This window comes from Oryza sativa, chromosome 7 (genome assembly GCF_034140825.1).
Source record: "Oryza sativa Japonica Group chromosome 7, ASM3414082v1".
Taxonomy (NCBI): domain Eukaryota; kingdom Viridiplantae; phylum Streptophyta; class Magnoliopsida; order Poales; family Poaceae; genus Oryza; species Oryza sativa.
In genome coordinates this window covers 16445222-16464416 of record NC_089041.1, presented here as the reverse complement: position 1 = coordinate 16464416, position 19195 = coordinate 16445222, and the positions used below count along the sequence as shown (strand labels likewise).

The following is a 19195-nucleotide window of genomic DNA, read 5'->3' as shown; positions in this document are numbered from 1 at the left end:
TTGAAATGTATATGTTTCTTAACGCATTTACCTTTTATCTGGACATAAATATCGGTCTACTTCACCTAAACCAGTATCAATATGATGTTGAGCATCATTTTGTTTGGAGCGATTTCTACATATACTCAGTTCAAACACATTCGTTTCAATTGATGATTCCTATTATTTTTGTTACTTATCGTATTCAGTTCCTATTATGGGGAAAAACTATACATATGAATCCGTATTCAACATCACTCGACTGCATTTGAAAGGTTTTTTTTCTTTAAGACAACCTCCTGCAAATTTAGGCGACAAGCTAGCAAGCATCATCAATAAGACAGTGAAAATGTGACAACTGTCAAAAGGGCACAACTGAACAGAAGTAGGTGTACGGATAGATCCGGTAGGTTGATTTGTCACAACAGGGTGTTCATGTGCAAACAGACTAGAAGATTGAATTAATTAGATGCCCCACTTGTTGCTACGGGAAAAGAAAATGAATATGGAAAGAGTATGAACTTGTTGAATTGCCACGCTAACACCTAACACCTTGTGCGTCTACTTTGTTGAATTACCGGTGGTGATTAGGTATGACAATGATGAAGGTGAAAATAACATGCTTTGCTCGCTGAATGAATATGCAGATTTGTTTTACCGGTAGAGCATACAAGCAACCAGTAATGGAGTGGTAGACTTCCTGGCTCCTCAACAGTTTCGTCCAACATATATTAAGGGGGTGTTTAGATGATTAGATCCAGGGTGTAAAGTTTTGGCGTGTCATATCGGGTATTATATAGTATGTCGCATGGAGTGTTCGGGTACTAATAAAAAACTAATTACAGAATTCGTCAGTAAACCATGAGATAAATTTATTAAGCCTAATTAATCCGTTATTAGCAAATGTTTACTGCAGCACCACATTGATAAATCATGGAGCAATTAGGCTTAAAAGATTCGTCTCGCAAATTAATCGCAATCTGTGTAATTAGTTATTTTTTGTCTATATTTAATACTTAATTAGGCATTTAAATGTTTGATGTGGTAGGGTGAAAAATTTTAAAATAGGATCTAAACACGGCCTAAATTGAACCAGTAGCTAGTGCCGCGGAGGTACGGAGTAATTGAAGAAGCCAGAGATCGTTTTCATTTTTCTAGTGCAATTGATGGGGCAACAGCAAGTGTGAGCGTGTCGAATGCATGGCTATGCAATTGAAATGGCCTTGGTGGAGCTGTGTTGGAGAGGAAAGCAATATATAGTGTCAGTGCAAATTTGACGACGTGGTTAATTGTGGATGCAGAGAAATATTATTAGTGGGATGAACTATATACGTTATATTACTATATAGATACGGACAATATATAAAAGGAACTTGATTGCCATTGAACATAAATTGTGTTCGGCTAAAAGGATGGGTACTAGTCCTCACGCATATAAAATAGAGTGATTTATTAGCGTATGATTAATTAAGTAATAGCTATTTAAAAAAAATCAATAGGACCTTTAGAAATTTTTCGAAAAAAATGTATCGTTTAGTAGTTTATAAAGTGTGGGCATGAAAAACAAGGAAGTTGAGTTGAGTTGATGAAAAAAAAAAGAAACAGCCTTATGTGCATGTGGACTTTCATTTATATAAAAGAACCACTAAAGATTGTAATTTGTAAGTACAAAAGCCTCTTAGAATTTTTTTAAAAAAATTGAGGAAATCTTACAAGTTTTTTAATATTTGAATAGTTCCATTCCCGAAAATTGATTCATTGTCAAATACAATAGGACACATATTTCACGCGTGCCTCAGGTAAAAATTCAATTAATTAACATTGTTTCATTTCTGTGGGCACAGTGGATTCAGAACAAAGAGCATATAAGAATAATTTACTTTTTGTGCTCAAAAAGACCGCTGAAAATTGTACGATTTATGGTGTTCGTAAATGATGAACATGACGAAGTAAGGAAACACGTGACGAGCTAGAAAGCCAATGGCATATGATTAATTGAGTTTTAATTATTATAAATTTAAAGAAATTATTTGATACTTCTACATTACAAAAGTTCTATATAAAATATACTATTTAATAGTTTAAAAATCATGCTAATAAAAAGAGATAGCGAACACGATTGCTACGTAACCGATCTATCTGACCGTTAGGTGCAACCGTATCATCACGTGGCAGGGGGTTGGGAACAACACGCAACGACGATTATTTCACGAGCTAGCACGCACACAAGCTCCGTTTTACAGAGTAATTATAATAATTAATACAGTAACTGAAAACCAAACGCAATTTGCGGCGTAATTGTTGATCAGACTTGAGAAATCGAAAGATGCTGAGCAGTTTTTCCTGTCGGTGTAATTTGGCACGCCCTACCCTGATAAAAATCTTCGATTTCTCAAGTCTGATCAACAATGGGTGCATTCGAGAAAAAAAAAAGGAAGTGAGACTAACCATAATCTCCCTTTAATTTCCCCTCATGTGGTAATTAACAATGAACTGATGCGATGAGGCGAGATCTCTCTTTCTTGCATCACACCCATATAATTACTTCCCGAATATTCCCAAATAAACAAGTACTAATTAAATAAGATCCAAAACTATGTCGGCTTGATTCTATCATCCAGGAGTCAATTTGCACGATTTGTCTCACTCTTTTCCTTTATACCGATAATTCTTTTATTACATCTTACATAAAAGAAACAAAAATAGAAATCAACGACCAAAAGTATAGACACTTCGGTCATATCGCAAGTGGTCAAGTGCAATAGGCAGGAGCCAGGAGGGAAGGAAAAGGATCAGGTTTGCTCTCTCTATATGTTGAAAAATTCAAAAAATTACAAAAACAAAATAAAAAAATACAAAATGACAACCACTTCTTTGAAAATTTTAAAATAGTGACAAAAACAAATAAAAAACTTGCAGTGTAGCAATAGCATCGCCTTCAGTTTCGTTGGGGGTATGCTGTTGGTTGATGCAGGTAAAAATAAACGAGTGGTTTCCGGGCTCGCCTCTTCGAGGTACTCCCTCCGTTTCGAAATGTTTTATATCGTTGACTTTTTAGCACATATTTGACCGTTCGTTTTATTCAAAAACTTTTGTGAAATATGTAAAATTATATGCCTACATAAAAATATATTTAACAATGAATCAAATGATAGGAAAAGAATTAATAATTACTTAAATTTTTTGAATAAGACGAACGGTCAAACATGTTTTAAAAAGTCAACGGCGTCAAACATTTCGAAACGGAGGGAGTACTACTACCACAACACTAGTACAGAGTCTTGTGAGGAAAACTCTAAGGCCGAGTTTATTTCTAAACTTTTTCTTCAAACTTTCAACTTTTTCATCACATCAAAAATTTTCTACACACACAAACTTCAAACTTTTCCGTCACATCGTTCCAATTTCAACCAAAATTTTAATTTTAACGTCAACTAAACACACCCTAAATTGAAATCTGTACAAAATTTGCAGCACTGGGTAACCCAGCATGGACATCTACCCACACAAGTGACCAGATCTGACAAAGGAAACTAGAGCTACAATACTGAACAAACCCTACAAGTATACAACAAAACAAGACAAAACCGGTTCTAATAGGATTGCATGTCCATAAAATTTTCAGAATGTAATTTCAGCCACAAACAAGCAAAAGCACACATCATAATTTTGCCCAAATCGTTTCTAGTAGATAGATGGGAAACAAAAATTGATACTTCACTGGTGTGGCCCACAGAGAGATGGGACGAGAGTGCTAGAACAGCCCACAGAGAGATGGGCCGAGACCGGATGTGTGATTTTGCGCGAAGAGATGGGCCGGGCCAGATTTTCTCAAGTGGGCCGTGGTGAAGATTGGACGCACGAATCTTGGGCAGAATCGGATGGACAAAAATTCGGCTGACAACTAAAAATAAATCAGCAGGCAGCCAGTTAGCAAATCCCAATATAATTATTTATATCAAAATTTTGTAGATACAATCTGTGTAATTTTCTAAACAGTTTGAGCCCTTTTTATAATTTTTATCCTATTGTTTTTCCAAATCATCAATATAACTCCGATATATCTAATATTCCTGTTTATTAGTACCAATATTTTTTTTTTCAATATCGACATTTGAAACCATGATGCCTATATGGCATGGCAATCTATACGTTTTGCTCTGTCTGCTAACTATGCTCTTTTAACCGATCAAATCCAAGAATTGCATATTTACATTGAGCATGAATATGTTATTGATTCGAGAGAAAAGAAATCACACGTAAACGTAACTATGCCCAACAACAAGATATGATAACTCCGAACCTAACTAAATTTATTCTCTACATGATCGATCGGCGCGTGTTTGCTCACAATTCTTAACCAAATTCTCATGCCTGTCAGGGGAGGCTGCAAAAAGGGAATGAAAACCGATATTAATCAGCTTCAAAAACCAAAACTAACATTGTTGTAAAATATACTTCTCTCAAATCTCAATTATTCTCAATGCAACCAAATTGAACGAATCCATTTAAAATCAACCTGATTTCTTCCATACCTTCTGCAGTAGGGACGATTACTATTGGTGTTCCCCGCGGCGAACGTCCAGGGCGAGACGACGCCGCAGACGCCGGGCAGCAGCGCGATGGCGGACGCGTTGGAGCTGTGCCGCCGTACCAGCCTCGCCATGCAGCGGCACACGGCGCGCCAATTGTCCGCGGAGTCGGCGGCCACGGCGTACAGCCCGGCCACCCCGTCGCAGCACGGCGTGCCCGGCGACGGCAGCTGGGCGCCGCCGCCGTGCCCGCGGACGAACGCCGCGCAGCCCGACAGCAGCGACGTCACCGTGCCGCAGTGCAGCTGCGACGACGACGATGACGACGTCGCAGCGAAGCAGGCGACGACGGCCATGGCGGCTACTGCTGCCGCTAGAAACCACCCCGTGGCCGCCATGGTGCGCGACCTTCCGCTTCCAGAGCGGCGACTGTGCGCGTGCGTGGTGACGAACTTTGAAGGCTCATGTGAGTATGATGAGCCAACGGCTTCGGTTGTACGTACATGTGATTAGTTGAATTCTTTTTAAATTGCAATTAATTGAAAAGAATTAGACCTTAGCTTCCATGTCTAATTTTAATTCTGACATATCGATTTTTTCCCATCGCATATGTATATTCACCACCATTTCCAAAAAAATTCACAACAATCTTAACAGCTGATCTCTACTATTAAAAACATATATGTGGGATCCATTTGTCATTAAAAAAAATGTAGGCCCACTTGTCATCCTCTCCTCCCTCACCTTCCTTATCTTCTCCATTCTCTCTTCCTTGTGCAGTTGGGTGGTGAGGGCGGGAGGTGGAGGAGAGGGCAACAGCGAGCAGCAGTAGGGCGCCGCTCGTTGGCAAGCAGTGCTGTGGCGAAGGTGAAGGAGAGGGCAGTAGTGGGCGGCAGCTGGGCGCTGCTCGACGGAGGGGCCAGAGGGAGGCCTTTACTCCATCGCCGGCTTTGCTGACGACGCTGCCGGTGGCCCCTCCTTTGCCGCCAGAGAGGGGAATGGTGTGCCGTCAGTGCGGAGAGGGTGATGGTGAATTGGCGTGCCGCTGGGGGAACGGGGAACGGGGAATGGTGTGTCGCCACTGTTGGAGATGGGGCTAGGGGATCGGCAGCTCTTCGCCTTCACCTCTACCTCCACCTCCTGCCTAGATGGGTTCTGCGAGCTCGAGCTGTCGTGCTTCGTGATGGATGGGGCCGATGCTCCTCTCCCTCCTTTGCCGTGCGATTTCCTAGAGATCCTAACATCCAAGGAGAGCCGCCCCGTCACTCCGGCTCTCGCCCGCCCACCGTCATTGCCGCTATTCCAGCGCCCATCCTCTCGCTCCGACGGCCGAAGGGGATTGAAAGAGAGAGAAGGGGGAGGGGGAGGAGGAAGAAGGAGAGAGAGAGAGTGTGTGACACGTGGGCGTCGAAAAAATTTGTGTTAATGACAAATGGGTCCCACGTATATGTTTTTATTTTTAATGCTACCTAAGCACCACATCAACGTCAACCTTGCCATGTAGACTTCACATCAGCGAAACCACCCTCCAAAACCATCGAGGGTGTAAAATTACACCGGGTTTTAATAGTTGGAGGGTCGAGATATCCGTATTACGGTTTAAGGGTAAGAATCGGATTCAGAGTAACTAGTAAAGGGAGTCAAAGTGAACTTAATCCTACGGCGACAGAGGGCCAGACCGCTAGAGATCAGGTCGAGCGGCCCAAATGCACAGCACAGCCCTTGGATTTTGCTACACATACACACCTTCCCGACCCGACCAAACGCCGCCTTCTCCAGCTTCCTTCCTCCTCTTCCACTACCCTCCCCTCATCGCCGCCTTCGGAAGCCCTAGCGAAGCGAGCGCCCAGGCGGCGGCGGCGGAGGAGGAGCGAGCGCCATGGCGGAGGACGACTACAACGACATGGACATGGGGTTCGCCTCTCCCCCACCCTCCCTCGCTCGCTTCCGCCGTTACAGTTTCGCACCTAGCTTAGGGTTTACTGGTACGTTCGGGGGCGCGGGCGGAGAGGGGGGTTAGGAGGGAGTCCGATATCTTCGTGGGTGGGTTACGGGCACGTTGATTGATGGGGGATTCGTGGGGGGAGCTCTCCTTTCTCAAGGGAGGGCTCTGCCTCTAGCTGCTGGTTTGGTGGCAGTACGGAGTTTTTCTTTAGGCCAGTATTTGGTCTATTCTCTCTCATTGGCATGGATTACGAGGGGGTATGATGTTTTTTTGGGAGATGGATGGGTCTTTGAGCTTTGATTGACACATCGTTTTTTTTTCTTCTCTTTCTCAAATCATCATGCCTCATTCTATGTTTGGCTGCTGATCGTCGGGTGACTTCTTTAATTCTTCAGTAAATCCCATGCTTGATTGCTTATGTGCTTGTTAAAAGGTGGGTTTTTTCTTAGTCTTTAATGGGATGGCTAAATGGTGCAGCTGTTGCCAGGTTTATGGTCAATCAGGTTTAATACGGAATGTAAGAAACTATGCTGATTTCTAGGTGACCAGGTGTCCATGAATTATGTGGGGTTTGAGCATTCCTAGCCATTAGATGGACTCTTGTGTTTAGCTCACCCAGCATCCTTCTGGAATGAGAATGCACATTATGATATTTGTCTTTGTTGGGATAAGATGTTGATGTTTGATGTTTCTTGGCTTAAGTATAATCCACATCTTTTGTATCAATTAAGAATTGGTCCCAACTATTTTAATTGATGGATCAAAATAATGGAACTTTTTCAAGGTGCTGGTTGCTTTTTAGAGTTAGCTTTTTCAACGTATATGATGATCAATATAGAACAGAGGGAGTATAGTTTTAAGTTCATGTCTAGCTTGATGAGACATTGTAGATATGTTGCTTGAAAAATACCTATCTTTGCTGATTGTTATGTTCTTTTTTTTTTGGTTATGCTTAGTGTCACCTATTATATATGGCTGCAGAATCATTTTAGTATTATATAAATTTATGAACTAAAGATGCTTGTACTTTTTTTTACAGGTACGAGGATGAGCCCCCAGAACCTGAGATTGAGGTACAGAGCTGCTGCTTTGTTATTTATTTCTGGACTTTACTTTATCAGGAAGAGCTATGTGGCTTATTTACCTTTTCTGAACAGGAAGGAGCTGAGGAAGAGCCTGAGAATAACAATGAGGATGCTGTGGATGATGTGGTTGGGGCTGAAGATGACAAGGAGCAGGAAAAGACGGCTCGTCCACGGAAAACATCAAAGTATATGACAAAATACGAGCGTGCACGCATTCTTGGTACACGTGCCTTGCAGATAAGGTATGCTTTTATAAAATGTAATTCATATATCATCAATTAAGTTAATTAATCATATCAATTAAGTAAAATTCGAGCTTATCTATTGTTATGCAGCATGAATGCTCCTGTTATGGTCGAGCTTGAAGGGGAGACTGATCCACTTGAGGTAAAGTTCCGATTTCAGTTTTCTAGACATAGACTTCTTCAATTAATACAAGTCTGCACAAAATGTCACCTTCTATATTTCCTTGAGCTCTTCATTTCTATGTAGCACGTACAAGGTAAGACCAGAGTGAGGGGCAGAGCTAGAAAAAATAGTTAATATTTATGTGACTGCCTTCTCATGCTATGTATATAACATACTAGTACTTTTATTGTTTTGATGGGAGTGGCGATGTTTAACTGGCTGATGATGTGCACATGTTGATGGAACTATGGAGTTTGTCTTTACAATATGATTCTGAGAGTTGTCATTGATGTGATCCTGTCAACGTAGTTGAAAACCTAATTATACTGTGGGAAGTATTTTGTAGCAGTTTCATGATAGTTTGAGTCATTTAGATAGTGATATATTCTTTTCATTCTAATATAGTTTGAGTCATTTAGATAGTGATATATTCTTTTCATTCTAATATATTGTGCGAACTACAACCTTTCTTTCTCATGCTGAATCTTATAACTACGCCATTTTGTTAGTTCAATTTGGCATTTATCATGTGGTTTCATCATGTTCTTAGGTATTTAACAGTTGCTTTTCGTTCTGGTGTACGTTGCATTGGTTTACATGTTCATAAGCTACAGCACCAGTTCTGTATTTCTAATTGCTCTGCAATAGTTACCAACTATAGTTTGAATCTGTAAGGATAATAGAAATTAAGCTGACTGATAAGTCTTGTGTATGAAAATATGAGAAATGGTTATAAGTTTATTGTTGTAACTTATTGACACCCTGGGCGCAGTACTGCCTGTCCCCAACAACTGTGAACACATTCCTGCAAAGTAGTAAATGCATCCCATGGCTGTAAACGTGTTTCCATGATAGTAAATATGCCTTTTGAAGTATAAATGTGTCCCCATGCAATTGTAAAGAACAGGGTGCTAGTAACGCCCTAGGCGGTAGTTGGTACATAGTAGATTTTACAAATTAACATGGTTTATGAACATCATTGTGGCCTCTGTTTTACTATCTTTCCCTGGAACCTTATACTCGTTGTTTGAAGTATTCTTTTGATTGCCTTTTTTTCATTAATTTTTTTATGTCTGATACTTTATCGTATCTCTGATAAAATATGTTGTTTTATTGGGTTGGACTATGGATTTAAATGGCTCATACTTTTGTATAAAATCATCAAAGTAGCCATCAAACAACATTGCACAACCAAAAATAAAACAAAGTTGTGGAGCCCTTTGATTTTCTTTTTTTGGAGGGGTCAAGTTTCATTTGAAAATAAAAATGTTGATTATCTTCATCTGATGATGAAATTTCAGATTGCCATGAAAGAATTGAGAGCACGCAAGATCCCTTTCACAATCAGGCGGTATTTACCTGATGGAAGGTGAGATATTGAGATGACAAAATTAGAAACTTTAACCAGGCAACTCGACATTCTTTGTAGGCTGACTGTTTTTTTTTTTTTGTTTTGAAATAGCTATGAGGACTGGGGAGTTGATGAGCTCATTGTAGAGGACTCCTGGAAACGGCAAGTTGGTGGGGGCTAAATAACTGGATACCCATGTTTGATGTAGTATGGCCAAAGCTTTTAGTTTTTTCGGGCAAGTTAACATGATACTTTCTATGACAGAAGGTTGATGTAATGCACAGTTATGTGGCCGCATATGATTGCGCTGTACTTTGGAACTATAATTGTCTGGTTTCATGGACTTTTTCAGATTATTGTGATCATGCTCAATCACTTACATTTTAATAGTCGTCTTTGAACTGTTTGATATTTTGAATGACTTACATGTAAATTTTGACTTAATTTGATATGTTTTGTTGACCTATTTTTCTGACTAACTTTACACTATTAGAAACATGCCCTTCATTGTGACTTTGTGAGTTCATACTTCATGGTACTGGTTTAGCCGTTTAGGGAAACTTTTGGTTTGTTTGCGCCTGCCTTCATTTGATTTGAATTTGGTTGTCTTGGATGATTGTTTGATGGCTGATGAGAGGTTGCGAGGTGCTCATTTATTAGCCATAGATTCTGGTATGCAACTGAAACTCTGGTCTGGTGTACTTAGATTATGGTCTAGTGTACTTCCTCCGTCTAAAAAAAAGCTCAACCTAGAAGATAATGTGATCTCTAATGTTACAATGAATCTGGACAAAGTGTTATCTAGAATCGTTGTAATAGGAGGGGTCATATCACTTTCTAAGTTGAGTTTTGAGCTGTTTTTTTTGGATGGGGAAGTATATATGCAACTGAAACTCTGGTCTGGTGTACTTCCGTCTGTGCACCCTATACGAACAGGTCCATATGATTTTGCATAACACTTATGCATTGCGTCGTAAAAATTAGTTAATAATAATACTGCTAGCTGACAACAAAATACACTTGCCCAGTCAATAGATGTTGGCCTGACGTGTCAGTTTTTGGTTGTGATGAATAATATGCACATGCTGACATGATAGTTTGCCCCGTTGCTACGTTTTATCGTGTACAATTTATATTAGACTTTTCATTTTATTAGAAAGAGTGAAGTGCACCAGCGGTCCCTAAACTTGTCCGGGTGTGTCATCTAGGTCCTTGAACTCTTAAGATATATTTTTGGGTCCCTAAACTTGTCTTGGGTGTTAATATAGGTCCATCCGATGACGTGGCATTCCACAGTGGCACCTACGTGTCGGTGGGAACCCCACATGTCAGTCATATATATAAAAATAAAATTAAAAACCATATTTTCTCCTCTCTACTCCGCGTCGAGCTCCACCGCCTCCGCTCACTGGCATGCGCGCGCCGGCCGCCGGCCTACGTGCGTCGGCTCCGTCATGCTGGCCTCCTCGCCGCGGGCGATGCCGCACCCGCCTCGGCCCGGGCAGCCTCAACCGGCCCTCCACGTCGAGCTCCACCGCCTCCGCCGGTTGCACCGGCTTTCGTGCACTGGCCTCCGCGCCGCAAGCGACGCCGCACTCACCTCGCCCGAGGCCGTTTCCTCGGCACCTCCGCTGTCGACGTCGCGACCTCGTGTGGCTCGCCGCCGCCGCCGCCACGTGCGACTCCGCCAGCCGCGCGCGGCTACGTCGCCTCCCCGGCTCCCCGCCCAAGCGCGACACGGCGAACCCCTCCGCGTGACACGGTGGCCAGACCGCCGCAACTACTCGCTGGCCTCCGCCACCAACCAATGCCGTGCGGAGCCACCTCCGCGTCGACCGCAGCCGAGTCCGCTTATGTCCGCCTGCGCGAGCTCCTAGCGGCGCCGCCATGAGCGGCAACCGGCACCCTCCGCTGGCACCACGCGACTCCGCAGCCTCTGCTTGGTAGCACGTGTGGATAGATGCATGCAGTGCATGGCCCTATTCATGTGGCAAGGTGCAGGAGCGAGGCAACCTGCAGCCATGCCTGCGTGCTCGCGCGAGGCCGCCTTCTCGTTAGCTTCGCTCCGCCGCCGCGGTTTCCCCCGGTTAGCCGTGGTGCTCGGAGCCGGTTCCAGCGTCATGAGCAAGGTCTACCGCGGCTCCGCCTCCGAGAGGTACTGCCGTGGCCTCGCACCATTCCGCCGAACTCCGCCATGACGCCAGACGCGCGGCCTCGTGCGAGCCACCTTCCGCCGCATCACCTCCGCATCTGCGTCAAGGCCCCGGACGACTCCACCTCCGGGACCGCCACTGTGGTCTCGCTCGGTCGCTGCGATCTGCTGGTGTTGACGTGAAAACACGAGGCCTAGGAGATCTGCTTAACTCCAGTACAGGTCCAAAACTTGCCTTTGGGTGTATGAGCGTGCCAGTTGATTTGATCCTGCAATCAACAAGAAAGAAGGACAAAGAAACCACGGTTAAACCTATAAACGATAGCCGATCGGCTAGGTGCCGATGACATATCATTTATCTTTGAGCCGATGTCATAAATGCATCGATCGGCAGTCATTAATAGGTAAGAAAGAACTAAATCTACTCGATCGGCTGTAGATATTAACGATATGCAATCCTTATGTCGATATATACTTGAATCAAGTGATTGGGATAGATCGGTCGCCATGCCGAGACAGTATAAATCACTTAGATCGAAATATATGCTAACAAGAGACCATATATGTTCATAGCATAGCCGATCAGATAGATCTAGCATGTATCGGCTAATACTCCAATACCACTCTATGTTAATATATTAAAGCAAGTGAAATATACCAAACAAAAGCCTAATATATTTAAATGTGACAAGATCTTAACATAAAGGGCAGATTTAACATGTAAATAAAGCGTATGAGGAAAAGATGGTTAAATCAGGTAAGATCGGCTGAAACCCCGATACTACCCTAATCGACAACCAAGAAGTAGGCTAGAGATTGAGATTCTACTCACGACTCATAAGATCAAACTTAACTGATGCAGCTATAAGTATAAAAAGAAAGACAATATCTAGACAATCAAGCCATTGAAAGTGTCATAGAGTGGTAGATACCTTATATAATCTAAGCCAACATCAGTATTTAACCTAATCGGCTGCCCTCTACTGGCAAATGTTAGCCGATTGTAGGTTAGATAACGATATTGCCGGAGATTATGTAAGATATATAATAACTCGACGAATTACATAAACAAAATTAGAGTATCATAAAGATGGAAGCACTAATCCCGAGAACGCAAGCCGCCATAACAAGTTTTACCTCTTGTTGAAGATCAAAACCGATGTAGCTCAACCCGAAAGCAAGAACTCGTCGAAATAAAACAAAAGCAAAAAGGGTGGCAATGCGCCAAGATTGTATTGAACGTGTGTTAATTCGATTACATGGGGTTCGGGTCTATTTATACCCGAGAATTACAAGATATGTCCATCTCGGACATGACTTTTATCTCTAACAAATTCTAAGATACCATAAGTCTTTGCGGCAGACTTTTGCCCAAACATATCTCTAAGAAAATTACATAAAATATCCTAATTAATAGATACAATTGCCTTCTTAGGACTCAATCCGTATGTGGCAATTCATATGAAGCACATTAACTCAACCCGATGATGCACACTGAGTCATATTGTCGGAATCGGTTGTATCGGCTTATCAAGTCTGACTTGAACTCAACCAACCCTTGTCGTAGCCGATTTGGACTCCAGTCGATTCTTACTCTGTTTCTGAAACGATCTTCATCTTCGATTCCGCTTCGATCTAATCTTTATCCCCGATACTCAGATTACCAAATTTGGTCGTTAACAGCTGGCCGCGCGCGGCAACGCCGCCTTGCCGCGCCGGCGCCTCGGTGGGGACCCACATGCATTCGCATGAGGGGTTCGCCGTGTCGCGCCTGGGTGGGGAGGCGACGTAGCCGCGCGTGACCGGCGGAGTCGCACGTGGTGGTGGCGGCGGCGAGCTGCGCGAGGTCGCGACGTCGACAGCGGAGGTGCCGAGGAAACGGCCTCGGGCGAGGCGAGTGCGGCGTCACTTGCGGCGCGGAGGCCGGTGCACGGAAGCCGGTGCAACCGGCGGAGGTGGCGGAGCTCGACGCGGAGGGCCATCTGAGGCTGCCCAGGCCGAGGCGGGTGCGGCATCGCCTGCGGCGAGGAGGCCAGCATGGCGGAGCCGACGCACGTAGGCCGGCGCGCGCATGCCGGTGAGTGGAGGCGGCGGAGCTCGACGCGGAGGTAGAGAGGAGAAAATATGGTTTTTAATTTTATTTTTATACATATGAATGACATGTGGGGTCCCCACCGACACGTAGGCGCCTCCGTGGCATGCCACGTCATCGGATGGACCTATATAACACCCAAGACAAGTTCGAGGACAAAAAATGTATTTTGAGAGTTCAGGGACCCAGATGACACACCCGGACAAGTTTAGGGACCGCTGGTGCACTTCACAAATGCCGGATGATAATGACGCGGGTGGTGCCTTCGTGCCTTGACCCTTGCTTGGGTCGTGGTTGGAAATTTGTGACCTTTGCCACAAATCACTAGCTACATGCTCAAGTTCCTTGGCATCGATATGCCGACATTGACGGCATACGAGAAAGGGTGGATAGGAGAGGAGGAAAGCATCAACGAGAAAGGGTGGTTAAGAGAGGAGGAAAGCATCATTGTGTGTTTGTGCTAGCTAGCGATATACACATACACACACGCATGCTCGCTAACTTTATTAATTTCATACTAGGGGGCAGGGGGCGTGGCGGTGGCTTTGTCAGCCTAATGCCATGTATATGTCACATTATTTACCGCGTCGAACTAAAACCAGACAAACCTACATTTTGAGTTGGGGGTGGGGGCTTTGACCAGGCTGTACCCTTTTTGAACATAGCGGTATTATCTTCTGTAATACTCCTTCCATCTACATCTACTTTTGATGGTCATATTTCATCTTAGCACACAGATCAAGGATAAGTGATTCTATTTATCATTAATTTAAACATGCTACTAGCTAGTCATTCCTCGTAAACAAGTGATTCATTAATATTTACATTTCTCGATGTCCATGTAGCTAATCTTGTGTGGAAAAATGGAGGGTCACGCATTAAATCTAAGAAAGTCATTAAGATGATAAGTTGTTGGATTGAAATATGCCTATCAAAAATAAATTTTTCAGATTTGGAAATATGACTATCAAAAGTAGATCGACGATGGAGGGAGTATATAATAGGACCCTTTTTGGAACATAGCGGTATTATCTTTTGCAATATATATAATAGTGACCAAAGTTAATTTGCTAAACACTGAAATAAGGGTATTGTTATCTTGAGCCTTTTTTTAAGGCTGCTTTGCACTGTGTTTGTTAAGTAATTTTGCTGAAATTTAGATAGCTTGAAGTTCTTTAGTTTTTTTTAGGAAAAATTGAAATGTTACTGAAATTGGAGTGAGAGGTAAGGCAACACCAGTCGTCTATCCTGTCACCACCTATTAACGTACAATGGGAGTTACTCCCTCTGTCTTATAATATAAGCATTTTATTTTGAAGTTGGAGATAGGATAGAATTAAATGGAAATGGTTGTAATTGGTTGAGATGGGTAGTAAGTGAAGAAATTAAATGAGAGATGAATATGGTTGATTGAGATGAGGAAGTGAGTAGAAAAGTAGTTATATTTTGAGAAAAAATTTAACACTAGAAGTAGCTATCCGGGCACATATTGCTTTTGTTGGAAATATGGTCATATATCAGCATATTTTAATCCAAAATATTAAGACAATAATCATGGCATGAACAATGTGGGGTGATCTAGTGACAACATATAGCATAACCAGTAGCATGCTTAAGGTATCATAAGCATCATGCACATACCAAGGACGCAACTGACTTGCGACTAACACGACTAACAGCGGTATGAACGAATGAGTTAACAGCAGGAGAAGGACATACCCCGAGAATGGCCCTCCGCTGGATTGTGAGGCAGAATTGCCTCCGTTGGTGTTGACGCTCGCAATGGCTCTGGCTCCCGGCGTGCCATCTCTAGAGACAGCAGCACCGGCGCCGGCGGCAGCTCCGACTCCAGGCACGCCATCGGTTCTAGGCGCAGACATGGTGGACGACAAGACAACAACGAACAGAGCAGTCGTGCGGGAAGCACTCCCCAAAAACCTGATCATCCGCCTACCCGGTGCAGATCTCAGGCGAAGGTGTGGTTCCAGAGGCCCTGCTCCTTCCGATCTCTCGTGCGCGCAAGCGATCAGAAGTGAGGAAGCGAAAATAGAAGCAGCAGGCGCGCGCGGAGGAGGAAAAACACCAGGGAGAGGAAAGCAAGCGAATCGTTCTGATCGGACTAGCGGCCTCCTTATATAGCAGGAGAGTTCCGCCAGACGGCACGCACGCCCGCCAGCCACGCCTCACCCAGCCCTCGCCCCGGCCCGGCGCACTTGCGCGTGTGGCTTTCCGATTCCCATCTCAACCGGTCAACAGGGAGTCTCCAATAACTCCCTATTTAAGTTGAGATACTCCTCGCTTAATTCCTGAGGTGGTATTATTATTCTTAACACTTATTATGGGCCTTTGAGATTTAATAGAATAAATCGGGTCTAGCCCAATTATTCTAACAATCCCCACCAAATTTCAAAGCTCAAAACAAATGTTCTCAAGGCTATGCCTGTTTGATATACCAGTGTTTTGGTGGAGACTGTTAAGTTGAACTTCCACCTAGGAAATGAGCTACATCAGACCACAACTGAACAATGGACTATGTCTTGAATTGTCAGTCTTGTATGATCAGGTTTCACTCAAACCCTTGACTGGTACTGAGCTGCCGTTCGCATCCCCTCTGTTTGGAGCATATAAGTCAAACTCCAGGCCTTTCATGACTATCTAGAGATCGCCCAAATCTCATAGACTGTGACTAGCAGTCGAACTCATATAGGTGTGTTCCTTCTGAGATGTTCTACAGGTCAACATCGCTGCTTGGAAAAGCCACTCGGATCACATTAAAGCATGAGCCATCCTACCATGCAGAAAAGAAGAGAAATACATCATGAAAATGAGCCTTTTTCAAGGGTCTCTTCTCTCAGTTACACAATAGTTTGTTTCGCCATCCAAATTCACGGGATCTCCGATCACAATGGACAGGTTTCCACTATTGTGCAACTTTAGGTGGGTATCAAGCCTATTTCCCTCGATGCACTGTCTATCACATTACGTGGTAGCCCCTTGGTAAACTGATCTGCCAGATTTCTAGCCGTTTGGACATAGTCCAATGCTATCACTCCGGAGTTTTTCTGCTTTCTGACAGATTTCAGTCTTCTCTTGATATGCCTAGATGACTTCATGTTGTCCTTTGAACTGTTCACTTTAATAATCACTGTTTGATTATCACAGTTCATTAGGATAGCTGGCACTGGTTTTTCAACCATCGGCAAATCCATCAGGAGTTCACGAAGCCACTCGGCCTCAACTGTCGCAGTATCTAGTGTTGTAAGTTCTGCTTCCATTGTTGACCTCGTTAAGATGGTCTGCTTGCAAGACTTCCAGGAAACAGTGCCACCTCTAAGTGTGAACACATATCCACTTGTGGCTTTTATCTCATCAGCATCAGATATCCAGTTTGAGTCACTATACCCTTCTAGTACTTTTGGATACCCGGTATAGTGAATTCCATAGCTCATAGTGCCCTTGCATTACTCTTTCCAGAGCCTGCCAATAATCATCTCCCAGATTTGAGACAAACCGGCTCAGCTTGCTTACAGCAAATGAGATGTCAGGCCTCGTTGCACTAGCCAAGTACATCAATGAACCAATGATTTGAGAGTATCTCAGTTGATCCCTTGCTATTCTTCGGTTTTTTCTTAATAGCACGCTGGGATCATAAGGAGTAGGAGCTGGCTTGCAGTCACTATATCCAAAGCGACTCAAAACCTTGTCCACATAGTGGGATTGCACAAGTGTAATCCCACCCTCATCTCCTCTTTGTAGCTTAATGTTAAGAATAGGGAAAAGTCCATTTTGCACCCTCTAACTTTTGTGTTTGTCTAGAATACACCCTCGAATTACAAAACCGGATATAATACACCCTCCAATTATTAAAACCGGACACTTTAACCCCTTAAGTTGTTTTTATGGTGATTTTGGTACACGTGGATGCCAGATGTTTGTATGTTCGGCGGGGTTTGCCTTGCGAGTTGCGGCGGCTGCCATTGCATGGTCGACGGCAAGGCTCTACACCGTGGTCGCGGGGGTGGGGTGGGGGACCGGCCCATCTTCTTCCTTCCTCTCCCTCTCTTTCTTCCTTTCCCCCTCCTTTCCTATACCTTCTCCCTCCAATATTTTTCTAGGAGAACTCGTCGGAGACTCAGAGGCCAGAGCTCTCGCATGCTTCCTCGAGCTCAGCGAAGGAGGGCAAGCTCACCGCCGGCATGTATTCTCCTGAGCTTGGCCAAAGGTGCGGTCTCTGTCGAGCTTGTTGCCGATCCCCTCTTCTTCATTGGCCAAAGGGGCGGGCTCGCCGTCAAGCTCGGCACCGACGCCAACAATTCAGTCAAGATAGATTGTTCATCTTGCTTGCTACTGCTGTTTTTCAACACACACCATGCTACTGTATATAGAACATTCTGAAACACAACATGAAGGTGCAGAAGTGGTTGATGAAAGCTTAGACAAGTCTCTGCGACCCAACTGCTTGCTGCTGCCTCCTCCCCGCGCGGAGCTACTCCTTCCCAGCGCCGTCGTTTCCGCCGGCAACCGCCCGCTGCACGCGGCTGCTCCTTCTCCGTGCCGCCGCCGCTGCCTCCGGCAAGCCGCGCGCGTGGCTGTTGATTGCTGCACTTCACGGCGCCGTTATGTTAGTTGTCGCCGCTCGCAAGGTACCCGAAGGGAGAAACATCTTACTTTCACCCAAATAATTGCTGACGTGGAGCATTTATACAGCTGGCATCCAAGTGTACCAAAACCACCATAAAAATAGCTTAAGGGGTTAAAGTGTCCGATTTTAATAGTTGGAAGGTGTATTATATCCGGTTTTGTAATTTAGGGGTGCATTTTAGACAAACATAAAAGTTAGAGGGTGTAAAATGGACTTTTCCCTTAAGAATAACATCAGCCTCTCCCAAATCCTTCATTTCAAAACTCTTGGACAGATAGTCCTTGACCTCCTCAATCACATTGAGGCTGGTCCCAAAGATCAATATGTCATCGACATATAAGCACAAGATCACTCCTTCTCCCCCACCATAGCGATAGTACACACATTTGTCAGCTTCGTTCACAACAAAGCCTACAGATGTAAGCGTGGTGTCAAACTTCTCATGCCATTGCTTAGGTGCTTGCTTAAGGCCATACAAGGATTTCAACAGTTTACACACCATTCCCTCCTGACCTTCTAGTACATACCCGTCTGGTTGATCCATATAGATCTCCTCCTCCAGCTCTCCGTTTAGGAAAGCTGTCTTAACGTCCATCTGATGGACGAGAAAACCATGAGAGGCCGCCAGAGCAAGTAGTACTCGAATCGTGGTCAAGCGAGCAACTGGTGAGTATGTGTCGAAAAAATCCTCGCCTTCCTTTTGGGTATAACCCTTGGCCACAAGCCTTGCCTTGTACTTTTCAATTGTACCATCAGGCCTAAGCTTTTTCTTGAAAACCCATTTGCATCCTACAGGCTTGCACCCATATGGACGCTCAACGACTTCCCAAGTACCATTAGACATAATCGAGTCCATCTCACTGCGTACTGCTTCCTTCCAGTAGTCAGCGTCAGGAGATGAATATGCCTCTTCTATGGTTCTTGGGGTGTCATCCACGAGGTATACAATGTAGTCATCTCCAAAGGATTTTGCAACCCTTTGTCTCTTACTCTTACGAGTATCTACAAT

At 44.0% G+C, this 19195-nt stretch overlaps 2 protein-coding genes across 2 annotated transcripts; one reads left to right on the top strand and one right to left on the bottom strand.

Annotated features, from left to right (window-relative positions):
- Positions 1-4181: 4181 nt before the first annotated feature.
- On the bottom strand, positions 4182-4963 carry LOC107281617 (non-specific lipid-transfer protein Cw18). The gene is made up of 2 exons (XM_015790492.3): positions 4515-4963; positions 4182-4366 (listed from the first exon to the last, which is right to left on the bottom strand). Exons 1-2 carry the CDS (start codon positions 4907-4909, stop codon positions 4357-4359), a joined length of 405 nt encoding a protein of 134 aa, XP_015645978.1. The 5' UTR covers positions 4910-4963; the 3' UTR covers positions 4182-4356.
- Positions 4964-6276: 1313 nt separating this feature from the next.
- On the top strand, positions 6277-9687 carry LOC4343168 (DNA-directed RNA polymerases II, IV and V subunit 6A). Its single transcript, XM_015789509.3, has 6 exons — positions 6277-6425; positions 7496-7529; positions 7614-7783; positions 7877-7928; positions 9251-9318; positions 9412-9687. The coding sequence occupies exons 1-6, from the start codon at positions 6391-6393 to the stop codon at positions 9479-9481; spliced, it is 429 nt and encodes a 142-aa protein (XP_015644995.1). The 5' UTR covers positions 6277-6390; the 3' UTR covers positions 9482-9687.
- Positions 9688-19195: the final 9508 nt, after the last annotated feature.

What these genes read in the sequence shown, in the direction of transcription:
- LOC4343168 (XM_015789509.3), top strand. Translation starts at nt 6,391, where the DNA reads ATGGCGGAGGACGACTACAACGACATGGACATGGG. An exon ending in CCCCAGAACCTGAGATTGAG is followed by an intron (nt 7,530 to 7,613) that starts GTACAGAGCTGC and finishes TTTTCTGAACAG; the next exon opens with GAAGGAGCTGAGGAAGAGCC. An exon ending in ACACGTGCCTTGCAGATAAG is followed by an intron (nt 7,784 to 7,876) that starts GTATGCTTTTAT and finishes ATTGTTATGCAG; the next exon opens with CATGAATGCTCCTGTTATGG.
- LOC107281617 (XM_015790492.3), bottom strand. Translation starts at nt 4,909, where the DNA reads ATGGCGGCCACGGGGTGGTTTCTAGCGGCAGCAGTAGCCGCCATGGCC.